The sequence below is a fragment of the Carcharhinus amblyrhynchos genome, chromosome 15 (genome assembly GCF_965287045.1).
Source record: "Carcharhinus amblyrhynchos chromosome 15, sCarAmb.v2.hapA, whole genome shotgun sequence".
Lineage (NCBI taxonomy): Eukaryota > Metazoa > Chordata > Chondrichthyes > Carcharhiniformes > Carcharhinidae > Carcharhinus > Carcharhinus amblyrhynchos.
In genome coordinates, this window is record NC_137338.1 from 67,612,587 (window position 1) to 67,631,633 (window position 19,047).

The following is a 19,047-nucleotide window of genomic DNA, read 5'->3' on the forward strand; positions in this document are numbered from 1 at the left end:
GGGCCAGCAGTGCATATCAAGTCGAGCGATGGAGGCACTGATCAAATTAACTGCTTTGTCCAAGATGGTGTTGAGAATTCCATCACACTCCTAACTTGGGCCTTGCTGATGTTGGCAAGACTTAAGGGCACAAAATGAGCCACGCATCCTAGTACACTGTGTCTGGCCCTTTCTTGCAACCAGAGCGGCAACAAGGTAATGCTGGATATGGTCAATGCTATCATCTGGAATGCTGGATGCAAAACTTGGCAACAGCATTCCTACTGAAGATCAGAAGGAAGTATAAAATCATAGAATCCCTACAGTGCAGCTGGAGGCCATTTGGCCCATCGAGCCTGCACCCACAACAATCCCACCGAGGTCCAATCCCCATTATCCACGTATTTACCCTGCTAATTCCGACAGTAAAGGGCAATTTAGCACGGCCAATCAACCTAACCCACACATCTTTGGACTTTTTTTTTCAAGACGCTGTTTGCCATTTGTGGTACAAAATGTTATCTGCCACTCATCAGTCCAAGGCTGGATGTCACTTACGTGCAGTGTAGGGTGTCATGGGCTTTCTTAATATTGGAGAAGTGATGGTTGAAACTAACACTGTAAAATCATCTCTAAAAAGGAGGGCAGGTAATTAGGAGAGGCAATGGCATAGTGGTATTGTCACTGGGCCAATAATCCAGAGATTCTGAGTAATGCTTTGGGGATCCAGGTTCAAATCCCACCATGACAGATGGTGAAATCTGAATAAGAAGTTTGGAATTAAAAGTCTAATGCTGACCACCATAAAAACCCATCAGGAGGAAAATTGATCTGGCCTACATGTGACTCCAGACCCACAGTAAAGTGGTTGACTCTACAATGTGTTCTGAAACAGAACACTCAGGGCAATTAGGGATGATGAGCAATAAACGATGGCCCAGCCAGCAATGCCCTCATCCTACGAATGATGGTTTTTTAAATTAAATGGGCAGGTAAAGATGGTTGGGTTGAGGATGTTACTTGCCAGCAATATGCTGGGATTCACCACACTGACAATCATGTTTTGTGGCTTATCATGCACCTTCCTGCCACTGGAGTTGTATCCCCTTAATCCACTGCCATCTTCTCATAAATGATTTTAATTTTGTTAGGCTCAATACTCCATCGAATACAGCCTTGATACAGCTACTCTCACATCTTCTCTAGTGTTCAGCTGAGGACAGGAACAGAGTAATTCTTGACAAATCTGAACTGAGCACTGATCGCATTACTGTGGACTCCGATCACTCTGCTGAACAGATGTTAATTTTCAGGATTAGTTTGTGTTACTTTTTCTGGATACGATATCGCCAGGAGTTTTCCCACATTGCCGAAATAGGAAACTCAGATAAAAGTAGTGAGCATGTCTTTAACATTAAAGCCAGGGTACGAGTGAGGCCCATTTTCTTTTCTGTGTTAAATACATATACTGAATCAAAGAACTGTTGCAATGCAGGAGGCTGTTTGATTGTCCCTTTAAGGCCAACACAGCAGAAAAAAGAGTCATCTGACTTGGGATCAAATTGGAAGTATTAATTTTGTCCCAACTTATTATGTTTAAGTATTATCTCCCCCTTCAAAGTTTAACTGATTGGCTTATAAATGCTGGGCTTATCAAAGAATTGGTACAGTGTAGACGGAAGCTATTCAGTCCATTGTTTGCGCACTGGCTCTCCAAATGAGCACTGTGATGCCATTCCCCTGCCTTTTCTCTGGTGCACATCTTTACATCATTTTTTGAACGAGGGCACAACATCTACAATTCTCCAGTTTTTTCACATCACCCTGAATCTAAAGGCAGCTGAAAAATTATGGCCAGTGCCTCTGCTATTTCCACACTCACTTCCCTCAGTATCCTTGGGTGCATCTCACCCATTCCTGGTGCCTTATCCACCTTTAAGTACAGACAACATATCTTATATCGCCTTATCAATTTTAAACCCTCCTCGGGTCTGAATTATCTCCTCTTGCAACATGGCTTTGACAGTGTCTTTTCCTCGATAACGACAGATGCAATGTATTCATTTCATACCTTACCTAAGCCCCTGCCTCCAGATGTAATTTAGTCCCACTCTTTTATCATCCTTTTATTATTTAGATGCCTAAAGACGTTGTTGGGTGCCTGTCTCTTTTCACACTCACTCTTTGCCTCTCATCTGCTTTCTCTCCTCCCCTCTGAATCTTTTATATTCAGACTGGTTCTCAACCGAATTACCATTAAAACACTTTTTCTTTACCTTAATTTCTCTCTCCTTTGTCATCCAGGGAACTCTGGATTTGTTTGCCCTACCTTTCCCTTTCAAGGGTATATACTTTGAATGTGCCTGAACCGTCTCTTCTTTGAAGTTTCCTACCAATCTTCCAATTTATTCAGCCCAGATCCATTCTTAACCCATTGAAATTGGATTCCCTCAGTTAATTGTTCTAATTCTGGATTGTGCATGGTCTTTTCCACAATCACCCTAAACATTAGGACGCATTGATCACTATTCCTCTAAACGTTGTCCTAGCAACATAATCCAATATGACTGCTTGCTAATCACCCTTGCCCTAGCAGCCACTCAGCAACATCCTGGACCTTGGCACCAGCAGGGCAACATACAATGTTGGATTCATGTTTGCAGCCACGGACACACATTTTTCCCTAACTCATGAATCACCTATCACTACTGCTCTTCCAGTCTTCCTCTTACCCCCATAGCTGAGCTTTCTGCAGTGCCATGGACTTGGTTCTGGCTGCACTCCCCTGATGAACCATCACTCTCACCAGTACTGAGAATTGAATACCACATTTCTTCTCTCTCTCTGTATACTCTTAAACTGCAGGGTTACCATATCTACAAACATGCTATCCACGAAGCTCTGAGCTCTACGGATGTTTCGCAGTGACATCGGCTGCTGATCAAGTTCCAAAACCAGCAGCTCAAACTGCTGCAACTGACAACACATAGAATCATAGAATTCCTACAGTACAGGAGTCCATTTGGCTCATTGAGCCCACACCGGCAACAATTCAATCCAGGCCTATCCCTGCAAACCCATGTATTTACCTTCCTAATTCCCCTGGCACTAAGGGGCAATCAACCTAACCCACATATCTTTGGAGGGTAGGAGGAAACCCACGCATTTCCTGCACAAGTGGTTGTGGAATGCCCTGAAATTCCAAAAAGCACTCTAGAGGTCGAAGCAGCCTGCTTTTCCTGAACACAAATTGACTGGACACTAGAGATCTCACGAAGAAGCCAGATTGGACTAAGTAGCACTTTTGGATAAAGACATTTGGAAATACTTTAGCTTCTTCTCTTGCAACTACTGGGATTCATCATTCTTAAGGACGAAAACGTTAACAGAAACTTTTCTTGGTAGTTGCCTTATTTTTCACTATTTTTAACTGATCTAATAGCTGCCGGATGATGATCGGCTTTTTGTGCGTTTTAGCACTGGGCAGGATTTTCCAGCCCATTCCACCACCAGCAATTTCTGGTTCTGTCCCACATGGTAGGTTCCCAGTGGCAGGACGGGCGAGCCAAGCAAACCAAAACACCACAGACATCGGCAGGTGGCCAATGGTGAGCCACCTCCACCACTGGAAAAGCACACTGCAGGGGAACTAGGAAATTCTACCCCATGTCTTAAAGCCTCACAAGGTTATGTTATCTAGAGAACAGGAATAATAATTCAGAGATCACAAATTCAAAATCCACCGCGATATCGCAAATTCAGTTAACTTCAGTAATAAGTGACATTGAAGCTATCAGGGGGTCATAAAAATTCAACTGGCTCATTAACATTCTTTACAGAAAAATACCTACTGCCCTCACCTTGAATGGTCGACACATCATTGTCACTATAGTCTAACAAGTCAATCAGTTCTATCACTGCTTTATCAGAGGAACATATAAGGGTCAGACACACCTACATTCTAATAAAATAAACACCACGTCCTGGTACACACTGATACACTCACTACTAAACGAAGCTTTGTCTTCCAGCTGGACGATTATTGAGGAATAAGAGACATGTTGGACTATGACATTACAGTTTGTGGTGCTGCTGATGCCCCAAGGCGCCTCATGAATGCCAGGTTTGAGCAGCTAGATCTGTCCTTGTGCTATGCCAAATCTCACAGCAGCAGTGTCATGCGACACATTGTCACCTGTCCTTACTGTGAAGGTGCAACTTTGCCTTCAGAAAGATTTTGCAGTGGTCACTTCTACCAATGCTGTGATGAAGAGATAATCCGCAAAACCTAAACTGGCAATGGACATCAAGTAGGTTGCTGTGCGTGTTCGTCTCCTCACAATTTGAAGAAGGCTGTCCTGCAGCCATATCCTTCAGGCCTCGTCCATTAGTGGTACTAACAACACATGCACAGTAGACATTAAGCATTTCCCACCCAGTGTATTCTTTGTGTCCTTGATTCTCCTATTGCTTCCAAGCAATTCAATGTGGTGTGCCAATTAAGAGACAAAGCTTCATGGAATGCTCATATTGAGGACAGCTGTGATCATATCCACCTAACTGTGTAATGTACAGTCAATTTCCATTTGGAATACAGAATCTGCTAAGTAGCTGCAACCAGACAAAGCCACTAACATAAGTGTGTTTCTCACATCAGCCTGAGACAATGAAGTCCAGTGGAAAAAGTATTGATATCAAGTCAGAAAGATAGGGACACAGCAATGGGGGAGATCATGAGACAGACACAGAGACTCAAACAAAGACAGAGAGGATACAGAGAGAGGAGAGGAAGGTTTCAGGCAGTAGTAGTGGGGGGGGGGGGGGGGGGGGGGGGGCACAGTGGTTAGCACTGCTGCCTCACAGCGCCAGGGACTCGGATTCAATTCCCAGCTTGGGTCACTGTCCGTGTGGAGTTTGCACATTCTCCCAGTGTCTGTGTGGGTTTCCTCCGGCTGCTCCAGTTTCCCCCCCACAGTCCAAAGATGAGCAAATTTGATAGATTAGTCATGCTAAATTGCCCCTTAGTGTCAGAGGAACTAGCTAGGGTAAATGCATGGGGTTATGGAGTTAGGGCCTGGGTGGGATTGTGGTCAGTGCAGACTCTATGAGCTAAATGGCCTCATTCTGCACTGTAGGAATTTTATGGTTCTATGAGCACGTCCCAACTGATTTTGATTAGGAAAACAAGACAGTTCCACATCAAAAGCAAAATGTGTTCAATCTTTTACTTTGATATTAAGAGGTCTTGCATGCCCTCTTTACACTTTGCATGTTCTCCTTTGATCTGAAAGCAAATATGGTGCAAAGGGTAAAGATTTGTGAGGTCTGTGGTGAGGTACAATTCCAGTGGGAACAGTTAGTACAGTGTGTTGTTGGCGCAGATCCATGTTATGGAAGAGTTATTTTGTTTGGGGTTGGTGGGATCCATTTGTGCCAGGACTGGTGGGATTTCTCACTCATATACACAGTTCCAGATGAAAACATGACTACATGAAAGGTGGGTTATACTGCTCTAGAATGTTCAAGACATATGGCTCTGGGTGAAAGATTTAGATTGCATGACTCTACATGGAAGTTTTATATCGGTTTCTATCTTTTTCAAATCAAGTGCCACAACGCTATAACTTGATTCAAAATAAATATATTATTACCATTAACATAAGAAAGATAAATGCTGAAATTCCTAGGACAAGTTTCTCTCTATTTCCTTTACCCTCTGAGTGCAGTTTTCTGTAAAATGGTCCAATGAGATAAGTCTTTACCACAAGAGACATCAGAAGAATTGCAGCCAACGAAAACAGAATGTGACCAATAAGAGCGAAAACCCGCAGTATTTCTAAAATTATACTGTGGAAAAAGAAAGAAAGGCAAAATTGTGAAAACATATCCCAAAATAATTTGAATCATGATACTGAAATGCGCAATAGATAATTTCTAGTTTGGGGTCTTATTTTTCCAGATAACAATCTTTAGCCGCTTAAAATATTTTAATCTGTCACTTGTTCAGCTTCCATGTGATGCACTGAATATTCCATGGGAGCGAATCACCTGCAAAGGCAATATATTTAGGTGTAGTCACACAGCCATAAGCATCCATTCTTTATAAAACTTCTGCCTGAACCTTACTCTGAGTTCTTTGCTGTTGATATTGAAGGCAAAGTTTCAACTGCTTTTCACTGTAGAAAATGCCTCATTTGCAATTAATGCTTTTGTTCATTCTGGTTCACAGACCATGTGGTGAACTGGCTACCAAATCTCCAATTTCAACCTAAGTCAATCGGTTCTATCCCAGCCAAATGCACCTCAAGCAATGAGCCAAACCATTAAAAGAGCTTTACAAGCTGGAGCCATATGTCTTCGAACTCCTGTCCTTATAAAGTCAGTAAGAAGTCTCACAACACTAGGTTAAAGTCCAACAGGTTTACATGGTAGGACAAGATTTTGGAGCGTTGGAGTTGCTATAGTTCTAGCTCGCTAGAGGGGTCAGTGTTTGTACAAAGCGTGCAGGAAGGTTTTTTGTCTCAGTATGTAGACAAGCCAACTAGAGGTGAGGCTATATTGGATTTGGTGCTGGGAAATGAGCCAGACCAGGTGCTAGACTTGGAAGTTGGTGTGCATTTTGGTGATAGTGACCACAATTCGGTTACGTTCACCTTAGTGATGGGAAGAGATAGGCATGAACCTCGGGTCAGCAATTTTAGCTGGGGTAAGGGCGATTATGAGGCTATCAGGAGTGAATTAGGAAGCATGGATTGGATTAGGGGATTACAGGGACTGGGAACGTCTGAAATGTGGAGTTTTTTCAAGGAGCAGCTACTGCGAGTCCTTGATAGGTATGTCCCTGTCAGGCATGGTGGATTTGGTAGATCTAGGGAACCGTGGTGCACTAAAAGAGTTGAGTCGATGGTTAAAAAGAAAAAGGAGGCTTATGTTCGGATGAGATTGGAGGGCTCAGATAGTGCACTAGAAAGCTTTAGATTGGCTAGGAGGGAGTTGAAGAGTGAGTTGAGAAGGGCTAAAAGAGGACATGAGAAGACTTTGGCTGATAGGATTAAGGAGAATCCTAAGGCGTTCTATAGGTATGTCAAGAACAGAAGGTTGGTCAGGGCAAGATTAGGGCCAGTTACAGACAGCAGGGGGAAGTTGTGTGTGGAACCGGAGGAGGTTGGAGAAGTATTGAACCAATATTTCTCTTCAGTGTTCACGCAGGGGGACATGAATATAGCTGAGGAGGACATTGGGTTGCAGGGGTGTAAAATAGACAGTATTACGGTTGATAAAGAGGATGTGCTGGAAATTCTTGAGGGGCTGAAAATAGATAAGTCCCCTGGTCCGGATGGGATCTACCCTAGGATTCTCTGGGAGGCTAGAGAGGTGATTGCAGAGCCTCTGGCTCAGATCTTCAGGTCGTCATTGGTCTCTGGTGTAGTCCCGGAGGATTGGAGGATAGCGAATGTTGTCCCATTGTTTAAGAAGGGGAACAGAGACTTTGCCGGGAATTATAGACCGGTGAGTCTTACTTCTGTTGTGGGCAAGGTTTTAGAAAAAATTATTAGGGATAGGATTTATAGCTATTTGGAGTGTAATGAATTGATTAGAAATAGTCAGCATGGTTTTGTAGCGGGTAGGTCGTGCCTTACTAACCTTATTGAGTTTTTTGAGAAGGTGACCAAAGAGGTGGATGGGGGCAAGGCAGTTGACGTGGTATACATGGATTTTAGTAAGGCGTTCGATAAGGTTCACCATGGTAGGCTTCTGCAGAAAATGCAGATGTATGGGATTGTGGGTAATCTAGGAAGTTGGATCAGGAATTGGCTATCAGATAGGAGACAGAGGGTGGTGGTGGATGGTAAATATTCATCATGGAGTACAGTTACGAGTGGTGTGCCTCAGGGATCTGTTTTGGGGCCACTGTTGTTTGTAATTTTTATTAATGATCTGGATGAGGGTATAGTTGGGTGGATTAGTAAATTTGCTGATGACACCAAAGTTGGAGGTGTGGTAGATTGTGAGGAAGGGTGTCATAGTCTGCAGGGAGACTTAGATAGGTTGCAGAGCTGGGCCGAGAGGTGGCGGATGGAATTTAATGCGGAGAAGTGTGAGGTAATTCACTTTGGTAGGAGCAACAGATGTGTCGAGTATAGGGCTAACGGGAGGACTTTGAATAGTGTGGATGAACAGAGGGATCTAGGTGTGTGTGTACATAGATCCCTGAAAGTTGGGAATCAAGTAGATAAGGTTGTTAAGAAGGCGTACGGTGTCTTGGCGTTTATTGGTAGGGGGATTGAATTTAGGAGTCGCAGTGTAATGTTGCAACTGTACACTACTCTAGTGCGGCCGCACTTGGAGTACTGTGTGCAGTTCTGGTCCCCGCATTACAAGAAGGATGTGGAGGCGTTGGAGGGGGTGCAGAGGAGGTTTACTAGGATGTTGCCTGGTATGGTGGGGGGGTCCTATGAGGAGAGACTGAGGGATTTAGGGTTGTTTTCGTTGGAAAGAAGGCGGCTAAGAGGGGATCTTATTGAAACATATAAGATGATTAGAGGTTTAGATAGGGTGGATAGTGATAGCCTTTTTCCTCGGATGGAGAAAGCTAGCACGAGGGGGCATGGCTTTAAATTAAGGGGGGGTAGCTACAGGACGGATGTCAGGGGTAGGTTCTTTACCCAGCGGGTGGTGAGGGATTGGAATGCCCTGCCTGCTGCAGTTGTAAATGCGTCTAGTTTGGGGGCGTTTAAGAGATCTCTGGATAGGTTTATGGACGAAAAGGGATTGGTATAGGCTAGTGGGTCATTGTTTTTGTAACTGGTCGGCGCAACATCGTGGGCCGAAGGGCCTGTTCTGCGCTGTAATGTTCTATGTTCTATGTTCATCAGGTGAGTGATGCCAAATAAACCTGTTTAACCTGGTGTTGAGAGACTTCTTACTGTGCTTATCCCAGTCCAACAATAGCATCTCCACATCATGCCATACAAAGTCATACATCATCCATTTTACTGTAAGTAGTGTGATAAAGTTTTAATTCTGGATGAGCATATATCTATAATCCACTTTGAGTGCATCTGGACAATGGTGTTGCTGAAACCTTTATCTGTTGCGAATGGAGTATTTGAGCTGACAGAATATAAGACAGCCAAGAGAACAAAGTAGAGAAATATCCAACTTCTGGCATCTACAGGTAACAAATCCCACAGTATTTTACTCACTGTCTGTCAAACTGTCAGCACTGTCTGATTTCTGTCAATAAGCTAAAATGTGATAATCATTTAGCTCAAAAGTTTTCACAAAATACACCCATATTTGGAAACATCTCAGATTTTTATCAACTGAGTCTATGTAGTCTATTCTCTGTATCTGATCAAAAACTTCTCATCACATAACTGTAACCTGTGTGAAAACTACCCTTGAAATCTACAAGTGCCAATGTTACCAGCTCTCTTGTGTAGGCAAATGTATAAATAAAAACTCTTCTCGCTGGAGCACATCAAAATAGTTCCCTAATCTTTGTGGTATTTGTGCAAATGGGCCTTGCCCCATATAGAAGCAAATCATGAAAGGTATTCTTGAATGGATGGAACATGACGCTCTCTCCAAGTGAAGAAGCAAGGTCGAGGCCTTCTGACGATCTGAATATTGCAAGAAAGCTACCTGAATCCTAGCTAGAATAATCTTTTACTAGCAAGAACAGTAAAAGCCATGAAATCCTGGCACTCAGTAGAGAAAGGTTTCCTTCCCATTTAAAAGAAGAATCTAAAGAGTACGCTGATGTCTGAGTCATTGGTTTGGCATCATGGAAAATGGCAAGACTATTGACAATGGTTATGCTCTGATGCTGATGAATATAGACATTGTGCAACAAACAAAGGCAGGAGAAAAAACAACCAGTCGGAGGAGAAAGCAGATAGAAAGACTGAAGTGGGAAGAAACGAAAAGGCAGGTATGAACATTAGAAACATAATTGGCAGTGAAAAACTGGCAGGTTTGAGATAATGCACATCAAGATAGAGGCACAGAAATTGCAAGGTTCGGGTTAGGTAAATACCATATCCAGCATTTGCAGGAGGCGGCACACATCAGTAACACTTCTCTAATGTAGCAGAGATAAAGAAGAAAGAAACAGCCTCTTAGCTGACAAATACAAAGACTATGTTGGTGAGTGAGGGGACCTGATAGTCCCAGCGTTCTGTCCTGAAGACTGCAAAAACACTGAATCACTGAACCTTTACACTGCAGAAGACCATTCAGCCCACTAAGTCTGCACTGGTGTCTGAATTAACATTTGAGCTAATCACACTTATCCCCACAAAATTTTCTTTTTCTTTTCAGATGGCAATTCAATTTCACTTCAAATGCCTCAATCAAACCCAAGTATAATACGACAATTAGTATTATAGAATCAGAGTTTTTACAGCACTGAAAGAGGTCCTTTGACACATTGTGTCTGCACCAGTCATCAAGCACCTACTTATTCTAATCCCGTTCTCCAGCACTTGATCCATAGCCTTGTTTGCTATTGAAGTGCTCATCTAAAAGGTTCTTTAATGTTGTAAGGGTTCTCGCCTCTACCATCTTTTCAGGCAGTGCGCTCCAGGTTCCCACCACCCTCCAGATGAAAGATTTTCCTCAAATCTCCTGCTCCTGACCTTAAAATCTATGCCCGTTGGTTATTGACCCCTCAACTGAGGAGGTCTACCCTTTCTATGTCCCTCAATTTTGTATGCCTCAACCAGATTCCACTCAGTTTTCTCTGCTCTAAGGAAAGCGCTACAATAAGTAATCAAAACTTTCAGGTCCATTTCAGAATATGAAATTGCAGATTATCATGAAAGTTTTAGAGCCTACAATTACACTTACAAGATTCTAGCATTAAAAACTCAAGCAATCTTTCAAAATTCGCCATTATGGCAATAGGTTCCCCTATAAGGGCACAGAGTGATATTACTGAATCATAAAATCCCCCTTAAATTTTGCTCCATCTATTTGTTATCATTCTTTTCTTTCTCCTCTTGCTGCCTTTTGGTATATAATTCTGCCATCATCAGTTGTTCTTTCTTTTGAATGACACCCCTGAGGAACCACTAAATGCACTCTTTTCTTTCTGGTATCCAGCTCAGGGGCCTTTAGGGTTGCCAACCCTCCAAAGTTGGCCAGAAGTCTCCAGAAATTGAAGACCAATCTCCAGGACACTGCTGTGTGCAACCCAGGGCAAAAATCACACAACATTAAAAATATTTTTTTTGTCATTTCTTTGAAGATTTCTCACCAGATATAGAAATATTGAAAGTGGGAAAAAGGGCTGTTTGGCTGACAGTCAAGCATTATCCAATTGGATAATGGGTCTTTTTGCTTTCTAATTGGCATAGGAAGGCTGTACATCACAAGGATGGAAGTATTGGCCAACTAATGGCTGGAACATGGGAGCAAATCATGTGACAAAACACTCAGTCATTTAATCACAGTTAGCAACTCCACTGTCCTTCATCCTCTGTTACTTCCCTTTAATCTTGAACTTAACCCTTGGATATCGCAATGGTCAATATCATTCAAACATCTCATTTACATCCAGAGCCCAGATGAACAGAAGATGAATTCAAACAGACCTGTGAGACCAATGGCTGAAATGATCTTTATTAGCAGACTAACACCCAATGCTCCCCCAAAAGGTTTGCTTTAAATTATACAGTGAGGTTATATGTGAGATTATTCACTTTGAAATCAAAAATAAGGCGGCAGATTACTAGGCAATTGAGTTAGGTGATCAGCCGTGATCTTAATGAATGGCGGAGCAGGCTCAAAAGGCCAAATGGTCTCTTCCTTCTCCTCTTCTATGCCTCTATACCAGACATCTTCTTGTGCAAGTCATTGAAACATAGAAGATAGGAGCAAAAAGAGGCCATTTGGCCCTTCGAGCCTGTTGCACCATTCATTATGATTATGGGTGACTGTCCAACTCAATAACCCAATCCTGCTTTCTCCCCATAACCTTTGATCCCATTCACCCCCAAGTGCTACATCTAGCTGCCTCTTGAATGCATTCAATGTTTTGGCATCAACTTCTTCCTGCGGTAATAAATTCCACAGACTCACCACTCTTTGGGTGGAGAAACGTCTCCTCACCTCTGTCCTAAATGGTCTACCCTGAATCCTCAGACTGTGACCCCTGGTTCTGGATTCCCCCAACATCATGAACATCTTTGCTGCATTTACCCTGTCTAGTCCTGTTAGAATTCTCTATGCGATCCCCCCGCCCACCCCCCCCCCCAACTTCATTTGCCTGAACTCCAGCAAAAATAAACTTAACCTAGTCAATCTCTCCTCATACATCAGTCCTGCCATCCCCAGGATCAGCCTGATAAACCTTCGCTGCACTCCCTCAAGAGCAAGAACATCCTTCCTCAGAAAAGGAGACCAAAACTGCACACAATATTCTAGGTGTGGCCTCACCAACACCTTATATAAACAACATATCCCTGCTCCTGTACTCAAAACCTCTCGCAATGAAGGCCAACATTCCATTTTCCTTCTTTACCAATTGCTGCACCTGCATGCTTAACCTTCAATGACTGGTGCACAAGGACATGCAGATCCCGCTGCACACTCCCCTCTCCCAATTTATAGTCAGATAGTAATCTGCCTTCTTGTTTTTGCTTCCAAAGTGAATAACTTCACACTTATCCAAATTATACTGCATCTGCCACTGATTTGCCCATTCACCTGTCCAGACCGTGCTGAAAGCTCTGATGACAATATTGTGCTCCTCCCCATTACAGATAGTAGTTTAAAAACACTCAATCAGAATGCTGGTAGAATTATAGAATCAATACAGTGTAGAAAGAGGCTATTTAGCCCATCAAGTTAGCACTGACTCTCTGACAGAGTATCTCACCCGGGCCCTCTTCCCCGCCTGCTCCCCAAAAGGGAAGGCAATGGCCTAGTGGTATTATCACTCGATTATTAATCCAGAAACTCAGCTAATGTTCTGCGGACCTGGGTTCAAATCCCGCCACAGCAGATGGTGAACTTAAAATTCAATAAAAGAAGTCTGGAATGAAGAATCTACTAATTCTTAATCTAATGAAACCATTATCAATTGTCAGAAAAACCCATCTGGTTCACTACTGTCCTTAGGGAAGGAAATCTGCCGTCTTTACCTGGTCTGGCCTACATGTGATTCCAGAGCCACAGCAATGTGATTGACTCTCAATTGCCTTCAGGCAAATAGGGGTGGGCAATAAATGCTGGCCAGCCAGCAACACCCATGTCCCATGAATGAATAAAGTAATTCTACACATCTATCATGACTAATCCATGCAACCTACACATCTCAGGACACTAAGTTGAAATGTACCCATATTTCTACCATGGTAGATACGGTCTGACCATTGACTTCACCCTCGAAGGAGATTCTTATTTCGAAACAGTATATTACTTTGCACCATCACTTTCAGAGTCTGACTGGAAGGGCAAAGTGTTTATACTGTTAAGAGGAGAAAACAGTTAAAAATCATGACAAGCAACTATACGGATACTTGCCAAGAACATACCTGTTAGAAGCAGTACCGCCCGCCTGGGTTAGAGTGGGCATCACAGCAATGAATAAGCTCAGCTGAACATCCTGCATCACCAGCATTCCAAGTAGCACACTGCTGTAATCCACATCTCCTATTCAGCAACAGAAGAAGAAACTGAAAACTGTGCCTAAACCATGGGCAATAGTTAGATCAAGTGAGTGGGCCCACTGGAATCATATTACAAAGCAATGTACATTCAATACAGTGTATTCAATACAATACAGCGAAAAGCATAATGGGAATGAAGAGAACTTTAAGGCAACAAAAATAAGCACATTCCCTCGATTTTCAATGGCAGTATTTTTTCCTTCAATGGTCCGCATAGGTTCCCAAATTGTTCTCTCTCTCATTTTTGAGGGATATAGGCTGTGAAACTGATGATCCAACTCTCACTTTGTTTCAAGGAAATCAGCAGATCCTGGACTTGAATTTTCAAATCAAACTCCGAAATTTACAACTAATGTTCAGAAAACAGGAAGTCATACAATTACACAGACAAGCAAACTCGTCGGGAGTGTAAATATTTTGAATATGTCACTTAAAATACCAGTTATGCGGAAGCCAAGGCGAGCAAGGAGTGTGGTTTCAGACAGAAGAGTATTAATAAGTTCAGATAAACTTGTCATATCTCGCTTGCTAAAATCAGAGTGTAACTCCAGTTGCCATGGTGCAGCATTTTTAACTAAATAAGATTTGAAATTGGACTGCTTTCTTTCTGAAATTCAATTTTAACATTTACGATACAGAATTATAGTTTTCATCTAAGATCAACTTCACCTTGCAGGAACATGGTCACAAACACAAATGTAAAATGCCAGAATAAAATATGTCAGAACATTCCCATGGAAATTAACTGGCTGCAGGAATCAGTGCTGTTGTTACCCAAACTTGATATCAGAACTTGTGAGATTCCTGGCTTCTGGTGCAACAGAGTCAAAGACTTGCCTCTTTGGGTTCCTTCTGAAAGTATGATGAGCATCCCCATTCAGGTCACTTTTATTTATTAGTGTCACAAGTGCGCTTACATCAACAATACACTGACTTTACTGTGAAAATCCCCAAGTCGCCACACTCCTGTGCCAATTCAGGTACACTGAGGGAGAATTTAGCACGGCCAATGCACCTAACCAGCACGTCTTTCAGACTGTGGAAGGAAACTGGAGCACCCTGAGAAAACCTACACTGACATACATGAGTTGAATGTGCAGACTCCAAACAGAGAGTTACCCAAGCCAGGAATTCAACCTGGGTCCCTGGCATCGTGACACACAAGTGCTAACCACTGTGCCACCCCTCAATCTGTGTCCAGCAGGTGGTTCTATACTCCCACTCGAGATTAAAACTCATGACTTAAGTCTTCAGAACGATTTCATTGCCTCAGGATCAAATTGCCCCATGTCGAAGATACAAATCAGTTTGAAGTAGATTTTTATCTTCCCAAAATATGGCAGTTCCACCTGCCTCTCTGGTATTGCAGCAATCCTCACTCATTGGGTGGGATTTTACAACCTCACTCATCCTGAAACTGTATAATTCTGTCCGAGGTCAACAGAGCTTCCCATTGTCCACCCATCGCCCAGATTCCCATGGTGGGCAGGGCAGCAAAATTCTTATTATCTTAGATTCAGGGGGTTTATCCACACACATCAGAATCCAGCTAGCTTCCTGCCACAAACAGGGAGTATGCCAGTAATACAGGAAAACACCAGGCACTGTTGCAGTATCCAAGGACGTGCCAAGGGTCCTTAAACTGGTGAAGAGTCTCCAGAGACTAAAGCCTACAGATAAAGTCAGATTTACAGCATGGAAACAGGCCTTCAGCCTAACTTGTCCATGCCAACCTTTTTTTAAAACCCCAGAGTTAGTCCCAATTGCCCGCATTTGGCCCATATCCCGCTATCCCCATCTTACCCATGTATCTGTCACGGTAGCACAGTGGTAGCACTGCTGCTTCACAGCTCCAGGGACCTGGATTCGATTCCTGGCTCGGGTCACTGTCTGTGTGGAGTTTGCACATTCTCCTCATGTCTGCATGGGTTTCCTCCCGGTGCTCCAATTGCCTCCTACAGTCCAAAGATGTGCGGGTTAGGTTGATTGGCCATGCTAAAACTGCTCCTTAGTGTCCTGAGATGCGTAGGTTAGAGGGATTAGTGGGTAAAATACGTACGGATATGGGGGTAGGGCCTGGGTGGGATTGTGATCGGTGCAGACTTGATGGGCCAAACTGCACACAGTATTCCAACTGTGGCCTTACCAATGTCTTGTACAACTTCAACAAGATGTCCCAACTCCTGTGTTCAATGTTCTGACCGATGAAACCAAGCATGCTGATTGTCTTCTCCACAACTCTGTCCACCTGTGACTCTACTTTCAAGGAGCTATGAACCTGTACCCCCAGATCTCTTTGTTCTGTAACTCTCCTCAATGCCCTGCCATTAACTGAGTAAGTCCTGCCCTGGTTCAAACTACCAAAATGCATCACCTCACATTTGTCTAAATTGAACGCCATCTGCCATTCATCAGCCCACTGGCCCAATTGATCAAGATCCCATTGCAATACGAGATAATCTTCTTCACTGTCCACTATGCCACCAATCTTGGTGTCATCTGCAAACTTATTAACCATGCCTCTGTATTCCCACCCAAATCAATGGCAAATAACAGTGATCCTTGAGGCACACTGCTGGTCACAGGCCGCCAGTCTGAAAAACAACCCTCTACAACCACCTTTTGGCTTCTGTCATCAAGCCAATTTTGTATCCATTTAGTTACCTCACCCGGGATCCTGTGAGATTTAACATTATGCAACAAACTACCATGCAGTGCCTTGTCAAAGACCTCGCTAAAGTCAATGTAGACAACATCAACTGCACTGTCCTCATCTATGTTTTTGGTTGCCCCTTCAAAAAACTGAAATCAAATTTGTGAGACGTGATTTTCCGCTCACAAAGCCACGTTGATTGTCCCTAATCAGTCCTTGCCTCTTTAAATGCCTGTAGATCCTGTTTCTCAAAATACTTTCCAACAACTTATCCACCATAGATGTGAGGCTCATTGGCCTATACTTCCCAGGCTTTTCTCTGCAGCCCTTTTTAAACAAAGGCACAACATTCCAATCTTCAGCCACCTTACCTGTGACTATCGATGATTCAAATATCTCAGCTAGGGGACCCGCAATTTCCTCCCTATCCTCCCACAATGTCCTGGGATACACTTCACCAGGTCTCGGAGATTTATTTACTTTGATGCGCTTTAAGACTTCCAGCACCTCCTCAAGACATCACTATTTATTTCCCAAGTTCCCTAACATTAGTAAATACTGTGAGAAATATTCATTTAGGATCTCACCCATCTCTTGAGGATCCTTAAGAGGCCCTACTCATCCTAGTTACTCTTTTGGTTTTTATGTATTTGTAGAAATTCTTTGGATTTTTCTTTGCCTTATCTGTCAAACCAATCTCGTTCCCCTTTTTGCCCTCCTGATTTCTCTCTTAACTCTATTCCTACACCCCCTATACTCTTCAAGGGATCCACTTGATCCTAGCTGCCTATGCATGTTATGTACCTCCTTTTTCTTCTTGACCAGGGCCTCAATATACTGAGTCATCCAGAGTTCCCTACTTCTACCAGCCTTGCCCTTCACTCTAAGAGGAACATGCTTACCCTGATGGTAAGTGTGTTGTGCCAGAATAGAGGGAGAAATGGCCGGTCAGATCTTCTCCTTCCATCTGTGGCAACCAGGGCTATTACTGCCATACAGCCAGCGTGCAAACATCTTTCATCACCACAGCAAGAGTGGTAATGGACAGGTGAAATACTCAGCTCCATCTCCTCCCAACATCACATGTGGCAACAATAACAAATGTAACTATTAGCACCTTCCCATCATTTCTGAGTGTCTTTCTGTTCCTCTTCCTGCTCCCACCCATAAATAACTCCCACTCCTCAAAAGGGTGATTCAATATAGATTCACAAATACACGACCACCCTACATTCATACGGCCAACTGATCCTTTTAACATTTACCTTCTTTTTCTCCTCTTGCACCGAGTGCAAGGAATCTGGATACTAAAGGAGTACTTGATAGAGACAAACATGTAGAAATAAAGATACTTTGTGTTGGCCTGATATTCAACAGATGTCCCCAGAGTAATCCAAATACAACCATCAGGATTGCCATGTAACTGGTTCCTTGCAAGGAAATCTTCCATACCTAAGAGCAGTGAAATATAAAATAGTGTATTTCAAATTAATATTCAAAAATATTAAGCATTGATGCTATAATAGTCTTTTCTTAGTATAATTAAAGACAGAAACATGTTAAGGAACGTGATTCTAAAGTCAAACTACACAAGACATCGATCTTCCCTGATCAGAAGACAACCTAGTTAGCAATGAAATGGCACTGATCACAGCACAGGTACAACCAACATCAAGTGAGGTAACTTGGGACAAGTGCTAAAATGATGTCTGGCTTAGATTTCAAGCACCTGAAACTTGCAGAAGGAAAAAAAAAATCACTGAAAGAAATGAAGAGTTCCACAGGTTTGGTGCTCCTCCTCTGTAGCTCGCTGTTGAATTTAAGCTTCACACAAAGTAAAAAAGGACAAGTAAAGCCGTGTTCCTGCTGCCAAGGTGGAACAAAGAGAGGAAGGTTCAGAGAATGAGTGATGACTGTAATAACAAACAGAAGCTAGGAAGAAGAGAAACTATGCCAGTGTTCACTTATTCCATGAGAATCCAGTGAGGCTTGCAAATAAAAAAAGGGTTCAAAGAGCCTCCTAGGCAGAAGCAATATTATCGTCTTGGGTACACATCAGCTTTACAGTGTTCAAATTTGTTGAGAAAACATTCTAATCTAATAGCCTAACTCTTTGAGACTATTTCTGTGCATCAGGAAATACTCTACCTGACAGATAATTGGATTTTGAGTAGTTTGTCCCATTTGCTGCAACCTTCCAACATTTGCTTAAAAACTGCATAGATAACTCTGTATTTTTTTCTTGCCTTTGATTAAAATAGTAGCGGCGCTTGTTCTCTTAGAAGAGAAATATAATGTGAAACAATTAAGGAGACAATTATGAATGTTCTTTATAGGTGTGGAAGGAGTGATGGGCTAAAGATGAATTATCTACCAGACAGACTGTTTATGAGGTGGTACAGACTTAAGGAGAGTTTGAAAGAAAGCTGTGATGGAAATGGAGATTTTATTGATTTTAGCAAGGATAGCAAAATTTAAAAATTAGTAATTTATTTTGATCAATGCTTGGTAGCTTAATCATAATTTATCAACTACAGGGCAGTATGGTGGCACATCGATTAGCACTGCTGCCTCACAGCGCCAGGGACCCAGGTTCAATTCCAGTTCGAGTCACTGTCTGTCTGGAGTTTGCACATTCTCCCTGTGTCAGCGTGGGTTTCCTCCTGGTGCTCCAGTTTCCTCCCACAGTCCAAACATGTGCGGGTTAGGTGGATTGGCCTTGCTAAATTTCCCCTT

General features: G+C 42.8%; 1 protein-coding gene across 3 annotated transcripts in view; it reads right to left on the bottom strand.

Annotated features, from left to right (window-relative positions):
- The window catches only part of slc9d1 (solute carrier family 9 member D1), a 62,107-nt gene that overhangs the window by 13,544 nt on the left and 29,516 nt on the right, over window positions 1-19,047 (bottom strand). For all 3 annotated transcript variants that reach the window (XM_080204123.1, XM_080204121.1, XM_080204122.1), the window contains 3 exons: window positions 17,577-17,763; window positions 13,524-13,641; window positions 5,631-5,826 (listed from right to left, as the gene is read on the bottom strand). In XM_080204123.1, the coding sequence (XP_080060249.1) occupies window positions 5,631-5,826; window positions 13,524-13,641; window positions 17,577-17,763 (501 nt within the window). The remainder of the gene's footprint in view (window positions 1-5,630; window positions 5,827-13,523; window positions 13,642-17,576; window positions 17,764-19,047) is intronic.